This window comes from Nanorana parkeri, unplaced genomic scaffold (genome assembly GCF_000935625.1).
Source record: "Nanorana parkeri isolate BGI_ZX_2015 unplaced genomic scaffold, ASM93562v1 scaffold2343, whole genome shotgun sequence".
Classification (NCBI taxonomy): Eukaryota; Metazoa; Chordata; class Amphibia; order Anura; family Dicroglossidae; genus Nanorana; species Nanorana parkeri.
Window position 1 is genome coordinate 51952 of NW_017308611.1, and position 19427 is coordinate 71378.

The 19427-nt window shown below is 46.6% G+C and overlaps 1 protein-coding gene across 1 annotated transcript in view; it reads left to right on the plus strand.

Annotated features, from left to right (window-relative positions):
• SCAI (suppressor of cancer cell invasion) overlaps window positions 1-19427 on the plus strand; it is a gene marked incomplete at its 5' end in the record, with an annotated part of 141518 nt that overhangs the window by 33957 nt on the left and 88134 nt on the right. The window contains one exon of the mRNA XM_018573344.1: window positions 18544-18642. Coding sequence (XP_018428846.1) covers window positions 18544-18642 — 99 coding nt within the window. The remainder of the gene's footprint in view (window positions 1-18543; window positions 18643-19427) is intronic.

A 19427-nucleotide genomic window follows, 5' to 3' on the forward strand; every position in this document is an offset into this window, starting at 1 on the left:
TTTTAAATATATGAATCACTAGAAATATCTTATGTGTTTGAGTCATGGTCCAGACTCACAGATGTGACCCAGAATCAAGGATGTGGACTCTTGCTACACTTGCTGTGGCACTAAGCTCAAAGGGTGCAAGCAGTGTGAGCTGAGAACTCCCAGAGCTTGGGTTCTAGCAGGGACAAGAGCTGAGGAGCTGAATGAGGCAAGTGGAAGTCAAGGTCCGCTGGAAGTTCAAGTACTAGGCAGAGTGCTGCAATGCGGAATAAGTAACGTGGGGTCCCCCAGGGCATGGGGTCTAAGGACCAGCCGGTCTTCCCCAGAGCTTCTGAAGAGATGGATTTTGCTGCATGATGACTTCAGGTCATGACCCCCAGGTTCACCCAACTCAGCTAACAGCCAATGATGGTTGACAAGGCCAGATTTCTGGATAGGTTGCAGACACGGATAACAGGAGACAAATCAATGGTCAGGGACTGGCAGATGACTCGGGTTTCCAGGGACAATCCGAGGGATAGAGACAGACTAAAGACTGGGATTTCCAGGGACAAGCCAAAGTTCAGGGCAGACTAATGACAAGGATTTCCAGGGACAGACTGAAGACTGGGATTTCCGGAGACAAGCCAAAGTTCAGGGCAAACGCATGACAAGGATTTCCAGGGAAACTCCGAAAGATACTGACAAACTGAAGACCTGGTCCAGGGACAAGCCAAATGTTGGTACATAGGTAAACTTCAAGGAATTCAGCTTCTACAGCAAACAGGGGGCTCTGCATCTAGCTTACGAAAGTGTTGCTCGGGCAGTGCGCCATGTGCTGAACTAGGTTTAAATAGAGTAAGCAAGAGGGAGGAACCACAGGATTGACCACAAGCTGACAAGCACTGATTGGCTGAGCAGCTAAATACCACGTTTCCCCGAAAATAAGACACTGTCTTATATTTTTTTAGCCCCCAAAAAACACACTAGGTCTTATTTACAGGGGCTTTTTTATTTTTTTTTAGTGTGCAACAAAAAGTCTATGGCTTAGTGCAGGTAACCTGCAGGTGTACAGTGCTGCATCTGCGGATCAGTGTAAAAGCAGCCCAATACGATAATCACTTCAGAATGCCCACTGTCTTTTATTTACTAACCTTAATTGTATGGTAAGAATGAGAATAATACTGTTGCTCTCTTCCTTTTCCTACTGGTCAGTATCGGTAAAGCAGATTCTTTCACAGGCGGAGTGCATCTGGTATCACAGCGCCTGTCACAGTAACCGGCACTATAGACGGAGTAGCAGCTAATGCGGCTCTGCTCCCTCCGCTACCGCAGCCTTGCTTTCTACTGCCATCTAATGCTTCCTTTGCCATCAGGGACAGCAGTACCAGCGGTGCAGACAGTGGACAGCGTGGTAAAGTACATGCTACCGTACCACCAAACTAGGTCTTATTTTCGGGGTAGGTCTTATTTTCGGGGAAACACGGTAAGAATCAGCAGGAGAGGTCGACTGATGCCTAAAGCTGCCAGACTGGTGCAAGAGCAACTTAGGTATAGGTTACAACGATGAAGATCACCAGCACTCAAAGGATAAGATAAATCCAAGTGTTCTTTTATTTAAAGAAGCAGGTCCCATGTTTTGTATAGCCAACGTTTTGGAACCACACAGGGCCCCTTCATCAGGGCAGACATAGTGACAACAGACTGAAGAAATAGTACTCGCATATATATAGATATATATATATATACACACTCCGAACATCATACATAATGCTAGGTACCTCCCCTAGACTTCATAATGATTTCACAGCCCTCCAGAATTTCAAAAGTAAACACAACAATAACCAAGGAATCAAAACAGAGCAGAATAAACTGATCACATATAATGGTATACAGAGACTTGACAGATTCGGAACGTAATGTGTACTATGCAATGTTTAGTGCAGAAGCCCACTCCCCAGAGTGTCAGATGGAACAAGGTTAAACCAGACAAATGGGTAAATGAACCATTAGAACACAAACGCGTAGGTAAGGAGGTACCGCAGCTGTATCTGCAGCCGCCTCACGGGTAGTCAAGGAGACCCAGTAGCGTGGTTGAAGCGCAACAGAAAGTGCAACGACCCCGACCGAAGATCACAGAGCGGCTACACATTGCTGGTTGTGAAGACGCTTTTCCCGTTCCTAAGCAACAAAATGACAGGTAAGCTCAGCCCAACTGAAGAAAAAATTAGTGGCCACGGAAAAAACAAAAATATAGGAACTTTTTAAAAAACCTAGAACGGACGAGAAGCCCCGGGAGAGGGGGGAGGGGAGGAAATCAGCATGTGCACCAATCAATTATAATAGACAAAAAAGGAGACAAAAAATATATACAAAAAAAGTTTTAAAAAAAAGCGAAAGACAAAAACCTATCAAGTACCAAAAGACTTGGAGAGGTGATAAAGTACCAAGCATTAGCGGATGTGTAAAATGTATATCATAATACAATGATGGACTGGCAGCAACAAACATTTTCGATCGAAAATCTATAGGCCACCATTTGGGGGCGTGTCCTGGACATGGCTGAGAACAGACGTGTCTAGCTAGAGCTCTGAGCTCCGGGCATAATACCCGCATTACGGACATCCCGGCCTCCCCGCGCATAGCACACAGCATACGGCATTCAGCATTCAGTAAAGGGGAAAAAATGAGCTCGAATAAGAAAACTACGAGAAGCGGGAATAGCAAAACTACAGCAGCAGGCATTAAACAATATCTGGCAACGGATACAATACGGGGGTCGACCCAGGGCAGTTTACGAACATCATACCCCTCCTCGCGCTCTTCCCAGTATGGACCGGACCTCGAGGCTTCAATCCTTCGATCGGAGAGTGGGGACGAGCGGGAGCGGGAGATAAATAAATAATACAATGATGGAGGTAACAACCTTCATATATAAGAAAACACATCACTGATTAGAATCAAAACATCCGTATAGTACAAATTTCACAAGAAAACATATTTATAGGTCAAAATAAACACATTTGTAAACGCATAGACTAAAACATTCTCAAGATATGTGTGAGCAATCTTATAAAGCTGTGGTTCTCAACAGTGTACTCTCCAGACCCACATTTGTCCTTGGTCTTTAAGTGGTGACCCAAGTTGCACTGCACTGCGGTACCGCGTGTTCCGATGCGGGGGAGATAGAACTCTGAGTGGGAGATGTGTTTGGGGTGTCATTTTAAATAAATGGCAATTCACTGCACCTCCCACAGCAGAACACACGGTAGGTGTGATTGCGAGGTACAGTGCGTTAATGGCATGGGACTGTGCGATTAACGCACTGTACTAGTGTGAAGGCCCCTCAAAAACACTGACAGATACAATATCACACACTCACAGACATTCTCACACACACATACACACTCCAAAAAAGTGCCAGGAGCCAGAAGTGTTGGTCACTCCGGGCCAACGACTTCTAAAGCAGCTTTCGCCAACCTTTCGGACCTCATGGACCACTGAATTCATAATTTTAAATCCTGCGGACCACTAATATGAATTTTCTAAAAAAAATATATATATAAGAACCCAATTGGTTGTGAACCGAATCACATTTTCCTATAGGGATCAATGTAAATCAGGTTAATCCATTCTGAACCATATGAAAAAAAATAAAAACATTTAACCACAAGTTTCTTTTTACCTGCCCGGGGCACATTCCCCCCCTAGCTTCAGCACTGCCCCTAACCACCCCATGCCTCCCCTTCCACCACACTGATCCACTATTACCTGGCTTCTCCCCACTTTTTCTATGTCCTGCAGCCTGCTCAGTCACGGACCACCGGTTGGCGACTGATGTTCTAAAGCACATGCGAGGGAGCTGTAAGCAATGCAATTATGAATGGGGCTCCCTCGCAGCTCTAGCCCACCCCACCTTAAGCTGACACTGGTCAGCATATTTTGAATGGCTGCATGGTGCTAGAACTGGCAATGCTGTGCTAGGGGGAGGCTAAGGAGCCTCTCACCTAGAAAAGTGGAAGGCATGCGGCGACCCACTGAACACAGGGTCGCGAACCCACTTTTGGGTTACAACCTACAAGTTGAGAACCAAGGTTATAAAGAATACATGTAAAGTGGATTCCCATTATGATGATGGCAAAATGATTCCCCAGTTGTCAGTGAATTGCAGACATTGCAATTAAAGCATTTGTCACTTTCCTGTTCTAGTGGAAAATGTGTGTTTTGGTGGTGTCATATTTATCACGTGGATCAGCACACACCAGATAGTCTCTAATACAGGGCTCAAAATTTCCACTCGCCCACTCGCATTTGGCGAGTGGAAATAAAGAGAGGGCGAGTGGAAATTCAGTCAGGCACGTGGTCACGGATCGCGTACCTGACTATGAGAGCAGCCGCTCCTTGATGTCCTGGCTCCGTTACTTTCGATCGATCACCGGAGCTCTGACAGTTCTGAGCCCCGTTCGAAAGGAAGGATTAGTAAGGTCTGCAGACCTTACTGCAGAGAACGGGGCTCAGAACTGCAGAGCTCCGGCCGAAAAGGAACGGAGCCAGGACAGGACAGCAAGGAGCGGCTGCTCTCATAGCCATGTACGCGATCCCGGTTCGTACCTGACTTAATCACGAGGGATCAGATTCGTGCCTACTCCCTGCATAACGGCAAGCAGGTGAGGGGGCTCTTTTATTTGATGTGGGCTGGGAAGGGGGAGGGAACAGATCTATTTTTAGAGTACACAATCCGCAGGGTCTGCTTAACCAGAAGCGCAAGTGTTTTATCAGCCTGTAAATGCTGGTATTGCGTTGCAAGGTGCGTGCAATGTGGCTGGAATGCGGATTGATTTTAGTAATAAGCAATGAAAAGTTAGCATTGTTATCCCTGCATATAAGGAAGTCAAGTGTTCTGGCCATCTCTAGTGTGTGTTGTAAAAATATGTGCGGGGTAACCCCCCTCAAGAAATTTGTGGTACATCTTTTGTAGTTGAATTTGGCAATTAACACGGTCAGAGCAGATTTGCATCACTCTGATGAACTGGGAGACTGGTAATGTGTCCCTCAGTCTATCAGGGTGTGCGCTCTCATAGGACAACAAAGTGTTGCGATCAGAGGGTTTAGTGTATAGAGAAGTGTTAATGTTTCCATCTTTAGAATTAACCAGCACATCCAGAAAGCAATGCTGGTGTGTGACACCTCAGGGCTAAATACAATTCCATTAACCATAGCATTTAAATATTCAACAAATGCATGTAAATTGTCGAGAGGGCTTGTCCAAAGTAAAACAAATCATCAATGTATCTAGTCCACAGTTTGAAACTTCCCCCCTCCCTCCCAAACCCCAGAACACATAATAAACTCCCCCCCTCCCTCCCAAGCCCCCAGAACACATTCAATTTCTCCCCCTCCCTTCCAAGCCCCCAGCACACATAATACACTCCCCCTCCCTCCTTTCCTTCCAAGCCCCCTCACCTGCTTGCATCCGTGCAGGGAGGAGGCACATCATTGTTCCCTGATTATCTAGTGGTGATTAGTAAGGTGCAGACCTTACTAACCGTCCATCATTCGACCGGAGCTCAGAACTGACAGCTCCGGCCGGAGCTCTGACAGGAGCAGCTCTACGGTCTGCATCCGACAGAGATGCAGACCGTGTAGCTGCTCCCGCAAGTGGAGCACACCCTTTTTAAAAACGTTTTTGTATAGATTTTTTGTCTCCTTTTTTGTCTATTATAATTGGTGCACGTGCTGATTTCCTCCTCTCCCCCCTCTCCCGGGGCTCCTCGTCCGTTCTAGTTATATTTTAGTTCCTATATTTTTTTTTTTTCCGTGGCCACTCGTTTTTTTTTCAGTTGGGCTGAGCTCATCTGTTATTTTGTTGCTTAGGAATGGGAGAATCGTCTTCAGCAATGTGCAGCCACTCTGCAATCCCCGGTCAGGGACGTTGCATTTCAACCACGCTACTGGGTCTCCTTGACTACCCGTGAGGCGGCTGCAGATACAGCTGCGGTACCACCTATTCTCCTTACCTGCCCGTCTGTGCTCTGATGGTTCATTTATCCACTGTTTGGCTGGTTTAACCCTGTTCCATCTGACACCCTGGTGAGTCAGCTTCTGCACTAAACATTGCATAGTACGCATTACATTCCAAATCTGCCTGGTCTCTGTATACCGTTATATGTGATCAGTTTATTCTGCTCTGTTTTGATTCCTTTGTTATTGTTGTGTTTATTTTTGAAATTCCGGCTGTCTTTGACGTCATTATGGCTATACAACACATGTGGCATGCTTTTTTAAATAAAAGAACACTTTATCTTATCCTTTGAGTGCTGGTGATCTTCATAGTTGTAACCTTGGGTAAGCACAGCATCAGCCGTGGACATCACTACAAGCACCATCACTATTTTTAAAAACCGGTCTTCATTGCTGTATGGTGTGCAGGGGATATGTTTGTTTACCAACTTCGGTATAGATCACATGCCCTGAGAACTACAAGCAACAGCACAGTCCTGCATGCCTGCAGAACCAGGGGTAATAGGTCTGCACATACTTGTAGAACTACAAGTGACAGCTCCGCTGAACTGTGACAGTACCCTCCCCCCTCTTAGGGCCCCTTCTTGGAGGGGGCCCCTTGGTCTTCTGGGGAACTGTTCTTCATTAACTGAGAGGTATGAAGTGAGATTCAGGGAGGACAAAAGGACTAGCTTGCAGTGTCCCCTCCTGATAATTGGCCCCTGTGTGTTCCATGCACATGCCAGCAGATTGATTCAGAGAGGCCTACAGCAATCAAACCTGGCAGAAAGAAACCACCAGGATCAAAAGCGTAGCCGGAAAACAAGCTACTAGACTTCATCACATCACCATAGGGATACCCAGGTGATGTGATGCTCACTTGGGCATAGGCAATCTTCGGGTTTACCTGAATGGAAAGAACTTCTGGGCAAATCTGGACAAAGGCAGTATCTGGGCATACTAGGATAGAACTAGCATCAGTGTGACACTTGGCCCTGTCAGCATCAACAAACATACCCTGCTAACATATTGGGATGTAAAAACAATCTGTTCTACATAGAGCAACTGAGAGGCTTCAGACCTGGAGGTAAATGGTCCAGTAAGCGAGAACAGTACAGAACGAAGTCTCAGGGAGGCATGGCACAGCCTAGGAGCGCATGACATATTCAAAATCTCAGGGACGCATGACACATGCAAAGTCTCAGGGACAATATAGCACAGGCAAAATCGCAGAAACACATGACATAGGCAATACATTGACAGGGGAAACCATCTCACATTCAAGGGAAGCCACCTCACATTCAGAAGAGGCGGACTCAGGCACAGCAGAAAATATAACCCACACAGAAGATATAGATTTTAATTTGAAAGAGACAAATGCAGAGGACGTCGAGGCAGGTTCAGGGAACATAGAAGCAGGCTCGTGGTGCTGGACCTTAGAGGCAGCTGGATATGGAATGGACAGGACAGGAGTAGCTGGCAGTGGAGGAGGCAAGACTGGAGTAGCTGGCACTGGAGCGGGCAAGACTTGAGTACTAGACACTGGCTGGAGTGAAGCATGAGCAAGCTGGACTAGAGTAGGAACAGGCTGGACTGGAGCAGAAGCAAGCCGAGTAGAGACAGCTGACACAGAAATAGACTGAGCTGAGGCAGTTGGTACTGAAACAGACTTGGGATAGCTAAAACAATCATCTACAGCCTCATCCACAGAGCAGTCAGTCCAGTCTTCATTCTCAGAACAGTCAGTCCAATCATCAGGATCAATTTCTTCAGTTGCTTTATCATCTGAACAATCAGTCCATTCTTCAAGATACTTCGCTTCTGACTGATACTTAGGTAAGGGAAATTAAGGTCTTAACAGGGCATCCTTGGGAACAGGTGTAGCTAAATTGCAGACAGGAGCTGTTGCTATGGTAAACTGGGACTGGATTTTCATATTAGGGACATGTTCAATGGTCTGGGATTAAGTTTCAGCATAGGAAGAACCCTGCTTCAGAGCTAGAAAAGTGTCTGAGTGATCCAAAAAGAAAATGAGAATTTGTAGGTGACCCATAACGCTGAGTAGGAAGTCAATAAGTGTTACAGGGTTTTCACATAGAAAGCTGTTGTAATCTAGCATGTCATTCATTGACTTGAACAAATCTCCTTCAAGAAGTTAATAAACAATCTGATTTGACCAGGTTACAAAGGGCTACTGCAGGATGAAAGCTTCATGCAACAGTTTAATAACAGCTTGCAGGAATGAGGAGATGTTCTGGGGATTTAAGGGGGTTATTCACAAAGGAGCTGAAGGATTAAGCCGAACTTTCGGCTAATCTTTTGGCTTGCTTCGGGAAGTCTTCGGTTCAGCCGAACCAAAGGGCTGCTGTACGGGCTATTCACAATAGCCCTTACAGCAGCTGAAGCACTCAGCCGAGCTGAACGCATATGCTTCGGCTCAGCTGAGCTGAAGACACAGCCAGAGTGGGCCGTTCTCTCGCAAGTTGTTCCCCCCTCTCCCTGCGCCAAACCAGGCCATATGCCCTCGGCATTGGGACAGTGCTTTTGGAGGGGGGAAGCCCCTGAAAAAGCACATTGTCCTCATGCTGATGAGGATAAGGCCCTCTTCCGCACAATTCTAGCCCAGTGGTTGTGGGGGTCTGCGGGCAGGGGGCTCATCTGCATCTGGGCACCCAGATCCCACCCCCCCTTGTGAATGAGTAAGGGGTAATTGTACCCTTACTCTTTCACTAAAGGGTTAAAAAAAAGGTAAATAAACAGAACAGACTTGAAAAAAGTCCTTTAATTGAACAGAGCCAGTTTTTGACAATTCCTTTAAAAAAAATGATCCAACGCTGCAATCCATCGTCAATCACGTTGTCCAGCGATGTAATCCAAGGTCAGTCACGATGAACGCCGCCGCCGACTCACTGGAAAAAATCCCACCAGACCCAACCGCTCCCGACGAACAACTGTGGCAGAATTCAAAATTTGACAGGTCCCGGCCCGAATGTAAGATGGGCAGAGCCAGTGGTGACGTCACCTCCCTCTGCCCATTTGTTGTCATGCCATGGCAGTGAACTGTCATGGCATGACAACAAATGAGCTGAGCGAGTGGCGACATCACCACCGGCTCCGCCCATCTGTTTACATTCAGACCGGGACCTGTCAAATCTTTTATTTCAGCGGCGGTAGTTCGTCTGGTCCAGTGGGTGGTGTCATTTTTCTTATTTCAATGAGTCGATGACTTGGATTACATCGATGGACGATGTGATTGACGTTGGATTGCAGCATTGGATCTCTCCTTTTTTTTTTTAATAAAGGAATTGTCAAAAACTGGCTCTTTGTTTTATTGTTCAATCAAAGGAATTTTTTAAAAGTCTGGTCTGTTTATTTACTTTTTTATTACCCCTTATTCCTTCACAAGGGGGGGCGGCATCTGGGTGCCCCCTTTCTGGCCAGAATGGGAAAAGCACCCTCTCATTGCCACTTTTTTAACTCGTGGGTCCCCCTTAACATTCCTACTAGACTTTACGGGTCTGGTATGGTTTGGGAGGGGGGTAACCCACAGTGGGTTGTTTTTTTTTACATGTCATATTTCATTCTGTTCGCTACCTCTGAGGTAGCGAACAGAGTGAGCGAGCCGAATGTTGCACGGCCATTTTCAGCTATTCACCTTCTGCTGTTCGGCCCCTATGAGAATAGGGGCAAACAGCAGAGACTGAACTGCTGAAACCTCTGGACCCAGTGCACCGGACCTTGTGAGCCCATCGATCCAGCACCCAGCAAAACCTCCAGCTCCAAGGAACAGCTGCACTTCCCCTGACTGGACTCTTCACTCAAACAGCAAGTATACCTTTTCCATACTGTATACAGGGGAAGTGTTGGTGCTGCCACCTTGTGGGGAAACCTCATACCACGTCTTCTCTGGTATTCTGATATCTGTTCCAATATTGCTGCATAGCCATAGATGTTGTCACCTGCATGTAACTCATACTGGGCTTAGTGAAGTTAACTATTCAGTTAGGTTCAGCTGAACGCGCTGAACCGAAGGGAGGTGAAGGGAGCCAAAACCGGGTCCGGCTCCCTTCACTTCAGCTCGGTTATTCACTCGGCTGCCTTTGGCAGTTTAGTCAATAACCCCCTAAATCTTCAAATCTATGTGGGGGAACAAAGATGCGTTGTTTTGGGCAAGTTACCCCAGTTACAGAGTTTTTAAAACCAGCAGAAGAACTACAAGTCCCAACAGGCTGAATGCTTGCAACATGGATATATGTATTTTTGTATTTTTTTCAAAGCTTGTGAGTCTCTTGCAAGCAATGTCAGAGAGGTCCATGGCCCATGCAAACTGTCATGGTCCGAGCTCACAGATGTGACCCAGAATCAAGGATGTGGACCTTTGCTACATTTGCAGGATCACCTAGTTCAAAGGGTGCAAGCACTGTAGGCTGACAACTCCCAGAGCTGGATTTCTATTTCTAGCAGGGACAAGAGCTGAGGAGCTGAATAAAGCAAGCGGAAGTCAAGTTCAGCTGGAAGTTCAAGTACTAGCAGAGTGCTGCAATGCTGAGTAAGTAGCGTGGGGTCTAAGGGCCAGCCGGTCTTCCTAAAGGTGGAGATGGATTTTGCTACTTGCTGACCCCAGGTCACGACCCCCATGGCCTTGTCGACGATGGTCGACAAGGCCAGAGTTCCGTACAGGTTGCAGACACATATAACAGGAGACAAATCAAAGGTCAGGGAGAGGCAGATGACTAGGATTTCCAGGGACAATCCGAGGGATAGGGACAGACTGAAGACTGGGATTTCCAAGGACAAGCCAAAAGTTGGTACACAGGTAAACTTCAAGGAATTCAGTTTCAGCAGCAAACAGGGGGCTAGCCATCTAGCTTAGGAAAGCTAGGTTTAGATACAGTAAGCAAGAGGGAAGAACCATAGGAATGGCCACAAGCTGACCACACTGATTGACTGAGAAGCTACAGGTGAAACTCAAATAATTAGAATATCGTGCAAAAGTTAATTTATTTAGGGGCGTGGTTTACGCATGGAACCGAGTGGACGTGTCTAGCCTCTGCTCCGTTTTCCACCCTGAGCAATTTCAACTAAATTCCACTTTTTACGCTCTGATCTTAACTGATAACAGCCATCAACTACCTACACATACCATGGGCAGAACCCCGCGCCGCAAGGACTCGGCTAAACAATCTAGTAAGGGTACCATAAAGCGCATGTGGACCCAGACGGCTACCTCGCCTGATCACTCGGCGGGCCGTCCCTCCAGAGGCCGCGGCCTAGGTGAGGCCTTGCCACCCACTGGGGTCCCGCCAGCAGACCGGTCTCCTTCGCCGGCCTTTTCCTCAGGGTCCCGAGACTCGGAGATGTCTGTTGCGACACTGGCCAAAACTCTGCCAAGCAAGTCAGATCTGGCCGCGATGTTCTCCCGCCTAGAACAGTCGCTGAAGGCCGAAATCTCTTCCGTGAAAGCGGAAGTGTCACATGTTCTCCACAGAGTAGAAGAGGCCGAAACCAGACTGGACGCCCATGCTCAGGCAATTGAAGAACTGCGGGCCTGCAACACCCTGGCACGGAAGAGCATGAGAGCAGCACTATACAAACTTGAGGATCAAGAAAACCGGAACCGCCGTAATAACTTACGGATCCGGGGCCTCCCTGAAGCCACTCGCGACGCAGATCTGGGAGACACACTCCGCGGTATATTCAATGGCCTCTTGGGCCGCCCTCCCACATCGCCGATGCCATTTGATCATGCACACAGGGCACTTCGCCCTCGTCTAGGAGCGGGTGACCAACCCAGAGATGTCATCGTGAGATTCCACTATTTTACTGACAAGGCCCTGGTGACGGATCGCCTCAAGAACACGGCCGAAGTGGACTTTGACGGAGCCTCACTACGCATCTTCCCTGACCTGGCCGCGGAAACCCTCTCCAGAAACCCTCTCCAGACGACGAGCTTTGAAACCCCTGCTCAACCTCATGCGAGATCATGAAATCACCTATCGGTGGGGATTCCCGGCCTGTTTGATCGGTTCCCGCGAGGGGCGTTCCGCGGTCCTACGATTCCCTGAAGATCTACCGGGTTTCTGTGAGAAACTGGGAATCACGCCTCCTGCTCTCCCCGGCTGGGCTGATCCGCCACCAGGATGGGTCCCAATACCTGCTTCGCAATGGCGGCTGCCATCACCAAAACCCCGCAGAGCCTCCCGGCGGCAGTCGGTAGCCCGCTCTTCCCAGGCAGACACCCCGTGATCTACATCAACATGTAGGTAGGCTATATAGCCCCTGGGGCCTTACACTCATCATTGTTGTTTTTCATATAAGTTTCCTTTGATACGGGATGCTGTCGCCACTGTACCTGACTGGCTAAGAATATTTACCCTCCTGCTCACCGCGCTCCTTCTACCAGGGGATTCAAACTGCCTGTGCCCCCATGCTGGACACCCGTGGGTTCTAGTGGAGTAAACAACCCGGGTATATACACCAGCTCATCTGCTTGCCGATGGGATATATAGCACCTGAGGCTTTACAATCATTATTGTTCCCTGATATGTGTTATCTGACCCGGGACGTTGTCACCACTATACCTATCCCATGTTCCACACCCATGAGCCCGGTGGAATTGACAGCTCATATGTTATGTTATATTAATACAGCCCCAGGGCTGAGCCTGCCTCTACTTGTTCACCCGGTTGGTCGCACATTGCGACTCATTTGTTAGCAGAGTGGAATTTAAATTTATAATTATGATATGCTTAAGAGTTATGTGTTAAGAGGATTGCTCGGGGGGGTGACGGTCACTGGGCTTGGTCGCGGAGAAGGTAATGTTACTGTCGATGCCACCTGGACCATGCCCTTCACCCCCCAATAATCTACCCCTCACGTGGTCCACTTTGGATCACGTGACAGGGCTCCAGTGCCGTACCCGGCACACTTACTGTGGCAGTAGGTTAACATACTGCAATGTGTTTTCTATGTACCCTTCCTCCCCTTTCTCCTCCCGTGCTTGTCTCCCCACTTTCCTCTTTGAGGAACCCCCCCAAGGTCTGGGCCTAGAAGCGAATGTGGTGGCTACCATTTTGGGCCCATGATGGCGTCCTTACATATGGTAACTTATAATATCAGGGGTCTTAACGCTCCAGCTAAAAGGCACCAAGTCCTCAGTGAGCTACATAGGCTGCAAGCGGACATGGTCTTTTTGCAGGAGACGCATATCTCCCATGACTCTACGCTGCGGCTTCACTCCAGATTTTACCCTCACTGGTATCATTGTACGTCACCTACCAAAAGAGGACGTGGGGTCGCCATAGGCTTTGGAAGGGACCTGCCCTTCTCGGTCATAGACAGGATGGTTGACCCTGAGGGCCGTTACTTGTTTCTCCAGGTTGAATTGTATGGAGTTTTATATACCCTGGCAAACGTTTATGGTCCGAACTCCTTCCCAGCGCCTTACCTGAGAAAAATACTAGGCAAACTGCGGAGCTTCCGCGCGGGTCACCTGATAGTCTCTGGGGACTTCAACTTCTGTATGGACCCTTCAGTGGACACCTCCACCGGACGGGCACGTAATCCCACGTCTCATCTAAACACTGTACGCAGTGCCCTACACCGTATGCAACTGGTAAATATGTGGAGAATAGTACACCCGAAGGAAAGGGACTATTCCCACTATTCTTCGGTCCACAACTCGTATTCGAGGCTGGATATTCTCTTTATGCAGCATTTCCTCCTCGAATCAGTCCAATCTGCAGAAATCCTACCCATGACCGTATCAGACCACGCGCCAGTCTCTGTACGCCTGGCTATGGCCAACGCCCCCTCCCGCACTTACAATTGGAGACTGAACGAATCGCTCCTTCAGGATCCGCTAGTTGAAGCAACTATAGCTGCCAACATTAGCACTTATTTTCAGGCTAATGATAGGGATTCGACATCCCCAGCTATCCTCTGGGAGGCACACAAATCAGTGATAAGAGGCGCTCTGGTGGCCATAGGTTCTAAGAAAAAGAAGGAGCGGATAGCACAGTTGCAACTATTATTATCGGAAATACATTCCTTAGAACTAAGTCACAAAGCTTCAAATGATCCCGCAACACACCTTGCACTCACTAATAAAAGAGTACAACTTAAGGAACTGCTGGAGTCGGACACTAAACGAGCCTTTACTATGATGAATAAGAAATTCTATACTCAAGGTAACAAACCTGGAAAACTTTTGGCTTGTGCCTTACGCCAAAAACGCCCCACCACGTTTATACCTAAAATTAAGACAACATCTGCCTCTATGGCCCACCGTACAACGGACATAGCCGCAGCCTTTTGCGAATTTTATCAGGACTTATATAGGGTCCGCCCTCCTGACACACCATCATCGCACATAGCTATGCGGGAGAAAATTGTTAGTTATTTACAGAATGCGGGCCTACCTTCGTTGCCAGAAGACACACTAAAGGCCCTCGAATCGCCCATCACATTAACAGAATTTGAACAAGCCATCAGAAACACCCCATTAGGTAAGAGCCCAGGTCCAGACGGCTTCCACCTTCTCTATTTTAAACGCTTCCAGACTACGCTGGCCCCTTATTTTTGTAAATACGCAAATTCCATAGATACCTCCACCCATATGCGCCCTGAATCGCTACTTGCTCACATCACCCTTCTAGCTAAACCAGGCAAAGATCCCTCGTGTTGTTCTAGTTATCGCCCTATCTCATTAATGAATGTAGACACCAAACTCTACGCAAAGATCTTAGCCACCAGAATCAGCCCGCTTATCCCCCAATGGGTGCACCCGGATCAGGTGGGCTTTGTCCCAGGGAGAGAGGCCAGAGACAGTGCCCTCAAGTTGGTGTCTTTGATACATTTGGCGCACAAGCAGGGATCCCCAGTCTTGCTCTTATCTACGGACGCCGAAAAGGCGTTCGATAGAGTTGACTGGGGATTCATGTTCTACACACTGTCGGCTCTGGGACTGGGCCCCCGGATGTTGGCGTGGATATCTGCGTTGTACTCCTCCCCAACTGCCAGAGTGAAAGTGAATGGCACCCTATCATCCCCTTTCACATTACACAACGGCACTCGCCAGGGTTGCCCCCTCTCACCATTATTATTTGTCCTCTCCCTTGAACCCTTCCTGGCTACAATCCGTAACCATCCGAACATACATGGCATACCCTCTCCCACATCTGAATACAAAATAGCAGCATACGCTGATGACATCTTATTTTACGTACGGGACCCCAGGATTTCACTCCCACACATATTGTCCGAATTGCACACATACGGGGAATTGACCAATTTTAAGATTAATATGGGCAAATCCGAGATATTGAATATAACGGTAAAGAAAGCAGACTGTAGCAGCTTAACCCCTCACTTTCCTTTTATATGGCGACAGGACCACATGCGCTCCCTAGGCATACAGCTTACGCCTCTAACTACATTCCCTTGCTTAATTCGGTGAAACTGGACCTGTCACTCCATGTCCTGGATGGGCCGAATGAACACCCTTAAAATGATGATATTACCCAAAGTGCTATTTTATTTCCAAATGCTACCTATTAACCTACCACTGAATTACCTAGACACACTCCGCTCATTACTTTCAAAATACTTATGGCAACGAAGGAGACCCAGAATCGCATACTCTGTTTTAACCAGGCACAAAACGAAAGGAGGCCTCAATATACCCGACTTTAAAGTATATCATAAAGCGGTGCAACTGGCTAGACTAATAGACTGGACATACCATACTTCACAAAAAGGGTGGGTACAATTAGAATGCGACCTGAGTGCCTCCAAGTTATCCTGTAGTATATGGACCCCCCCCTCAGAGAGGAACTTGTCACCTATGACCTCACCACTCACCATGGCCACATTGGCAACCTGGGACCGCCTACATAAACGGCAGGGGTGGCCTTACAACTCAATGTTATTGCCACTGACTGGCTCAGAGTACTTTCCCCTGGGAAAGTCGGATAAGCTCTTCCTAACTTGGACAGATTCGGAATGTCTGTGCCTGGAAGATGTACTCCAAGGTACGAAGCTCCGCCCCCTTTCCTCCCTACGGGACAAATGGGGCACACACCCCATGGACTTTTGGAGACATAGGCAACTGCAACATTTTGTCCAGTCACTTAGCAGACCCCTACGTACACGCCAAAATTTCACACCCTTTGAAACTATCCTAGGGTCTACCACACCCAAACGCCACGGTCTCTCTGTCACTTATAGGATCCTAGCCAGTATCACAACAGAATTGCCTCCACCCTTCCTGGCTAAATGGGAACAAGAGCTGAGGCATCCCCTACTGCCTTCTCAATGTACAAAACTGTTACAAATGTGCTCCTCGGTGTCTCCTGATAGCTACATGATGGAGGTTAATTTTAAGCTCATGGCCAGATGGTATCGGGTTCCCACCACACTGCACGCTATGTGCAGCGAAAATTCCCCCATGTGTTGGCGCCAATGTGGCTCGATAGGCACGTTTGCCCACCTTTGGTGGGAATGCCCACCTATACAGCAGTATTGGGGAAAAATCACCAGCTACATATCTTCCATCAGTAGTATCGTAACACCATTAGATCCGTGGCTATGCCTCTTCCACCTCAACCCCCTCTCGGTCCGTTCGTATAAAAAGACTGTGATCCCATTCATGCTTAATGCGGCCAAGGCCCTTATCCCAAAACATTGTCGATCGTCCCGAATACCCACCATAATGGAATGGCTGACTCGCGTAGACGATCTGAGATTGATGGAAGAAATGTACTACTCCCACAAAGATGACTATAGCTCTTTTTATGCGACATGGGCAGGGTGGTTACACTTTAAGACCACTGAGGAGTACATTGCTCTTATGTCCACGGAACCTGCTGTACCATCTGGCGGTGTGCCCCCCCTCCCTACACAAAACGCTTTGTAACAACTTAACATTTAGGTATTGTCATGGAAAAACTCCAATCGGGAAATATATATATATATGTATACTGTATATGTATGACTGTCAGTTCGCTTTTATTTTATATTTTATTTTATATTATATTATGCTATGTTAAAAACCTTCTATGAACAACGCCCAGATCAGGGGAAACCCTTGTTCCCCTTCCCCCCCTATAAGACCCACTCTCCCAGTGCACCCGCACCGTCTGCACTGGCGGTAGTTCCGCCACTGATTAGTTTCACCTTTTAAGTTGTATTAGTGAAATAAATGAACTTTTGCACGATATTCTAATTATTTGAGTTTCACTTGTAAGTAATAGCTCAGCTTCAAATTTGCAGCTGAACTGTGACAGTTTGTATAATCTTTATGACCTTTTCCATGTGAGTTTGCAGAGCCTCAGGAGAGGATAGAGTTGTGTAAATATTTTGTTGTAAAGCTAAAGCTGTGGCTATGGCTGTAGCTCTTACATTCAGCTTAAATAGAAAGGTGGTATGAAATTTGGTGTTTGTATTGGCTAGCAGGACTTTTTTGGATACTTAGCAATAATGCAGTGTGTGATTTAATAAACCAAGTTGTAATAACTGTGCAGCAACCTGGTCATTACAATTTAAGCATACAGTAAAAATGTACAGGCTGCTGCATCTTGCCCCACATTTAGGTCTGCAGGTCCACTGTTTGTCCACCCTTTAAAACCCTTATCTAATCCCTCTAAAAATTTAGTTTATTGCAGTGTATTTCCAGTCCTTAGATGAGGTGGCTGCATTTGTGTTGTTCTTTCAGGTCAAGTTCATTTACAGCAAGTACAAAAATGACCTGTTGATCCTGCCAGGAAACTAACAAATAAAGGGTTGTTGGTTTTAAGTAAAAAGGTCTGCTTTAAGTTCCCAAATGTGCCCACTTAATGCACTCACTTTTCCCAGATTTTTTTTTTTTTTTATTGCTGTGACTGCTATAAGGCAGTGCACAAAACTGTGCAAGCTACAGCTGGAAGTTTCAGTAAACTCTCTAGTAAATAGAACAATGCTGCTTCAGTTTATCAACATCTAACTTAAAGGAGAACTATCGGATCGGATCCGATCAGCAGGGATCTCCAGTGACATTTACCATATATGTAGTAAATGCTGAAGAGAGAGAGAGAGCTCCTTCCCCTCTGTCATCAGCGATCCACGATTATTTTCGGTATGTCAGTGTCGGCAGGGAGAGAGAGAGATGGGGGAAGGAGCTGGCACACGGGGACGTGCAGGTAAGGAGAGAGCTGCTGCGCATGTCCATATATTCGTGGATGCGCAGCAGCTCTCAAGAATCACTGTCAGTCATCAGTGGGGAGGATCCCGTCAGATACGTCGGGATGTCTTCTCATTGCGGCGCTTAGCCCCGCCCACTACCTAAAATAAGGTTTTACAGCCTTACTGTGCATTTTGGCTAATTAGAGTAAATTACATTATTCACTTATTTAGCATAAGGAATGCATCCATAAAAAAAAGATAGAACCCCATAGTTCTCCTTTAAGATGAAGGTGTTACTTTGAGGTTGAACAGACTCTTTAAATTCCTGATATTAGACAAGTATCATATTTTCTTTCATTAAAATAGAGAGGCTATGGACGATTATAAAATCAGTTCTGCTTTTTCTTGCTCTTTTAGGAGCTTTCTGATGAAATTGAAGATTATACACACCGTTTCAATACAGAAGATCAGTTGGAATGGAATCTGGTTCTCCAGGAAGTTGCTGCATTTATAGAGGTTCAGTATACATGTTCACTTTTCTTTTGCCCCTTGTATCTACACCTCTTTGTAGCTTTGTCTTCTAGACATTTACTTCTAAATCACATACCTAACATACACTTCAAATAGATTTATTTCACTCTCAACATGGGTTTCAACAGCATACAAATATTCAACATTCCAGTGACAGAACCATGCTGCTGTGGGGCCTGGAGGTGGAAAGGGCTCCATTACAGAGGCTATTCAGGCAAATTAAACATAGTAAGTCTGTCTACATGTGAAGATAACACAGATCCAGTATTGTATCAAGTGTTGCAGAGGTTGCTGTTGACACTGACCATCATTGTAGTGAACAGTCTAGAAAGAGCCGATATAAGACACACATCCCTATTGCAGCCAGTCATTGCTTTTTATGATATGTAAGCAGAATGTGGGTAATTGTTATAACAGTGCAGATCTACACTGCTTGCCCAAAAAAAAGTCACACATGCTAATATTAAGTTGGACCGCCTCTAGTTTTGATTACTGCATGCATTTGCTGTGGCATCGTTTTCGATCAGCTTATGAAATGTCACAACATTTATTCCCTTCAAGAGTTGTATTCATTTTTCACCAATATCTTGTAGTGATGATGGGAGCATTGGACCACTGTGTAAAGTATTTTCCAGCACTGTTGTAAATTATGATTGAAATAGATAAAACAGGTGTATATTTATGGTTTATGCTTGTGTATTGAAGGAAATTCTTTGCTTCCATATTTCCTGAAGATCCAATTTTCACAATGCATATATATATATATATAT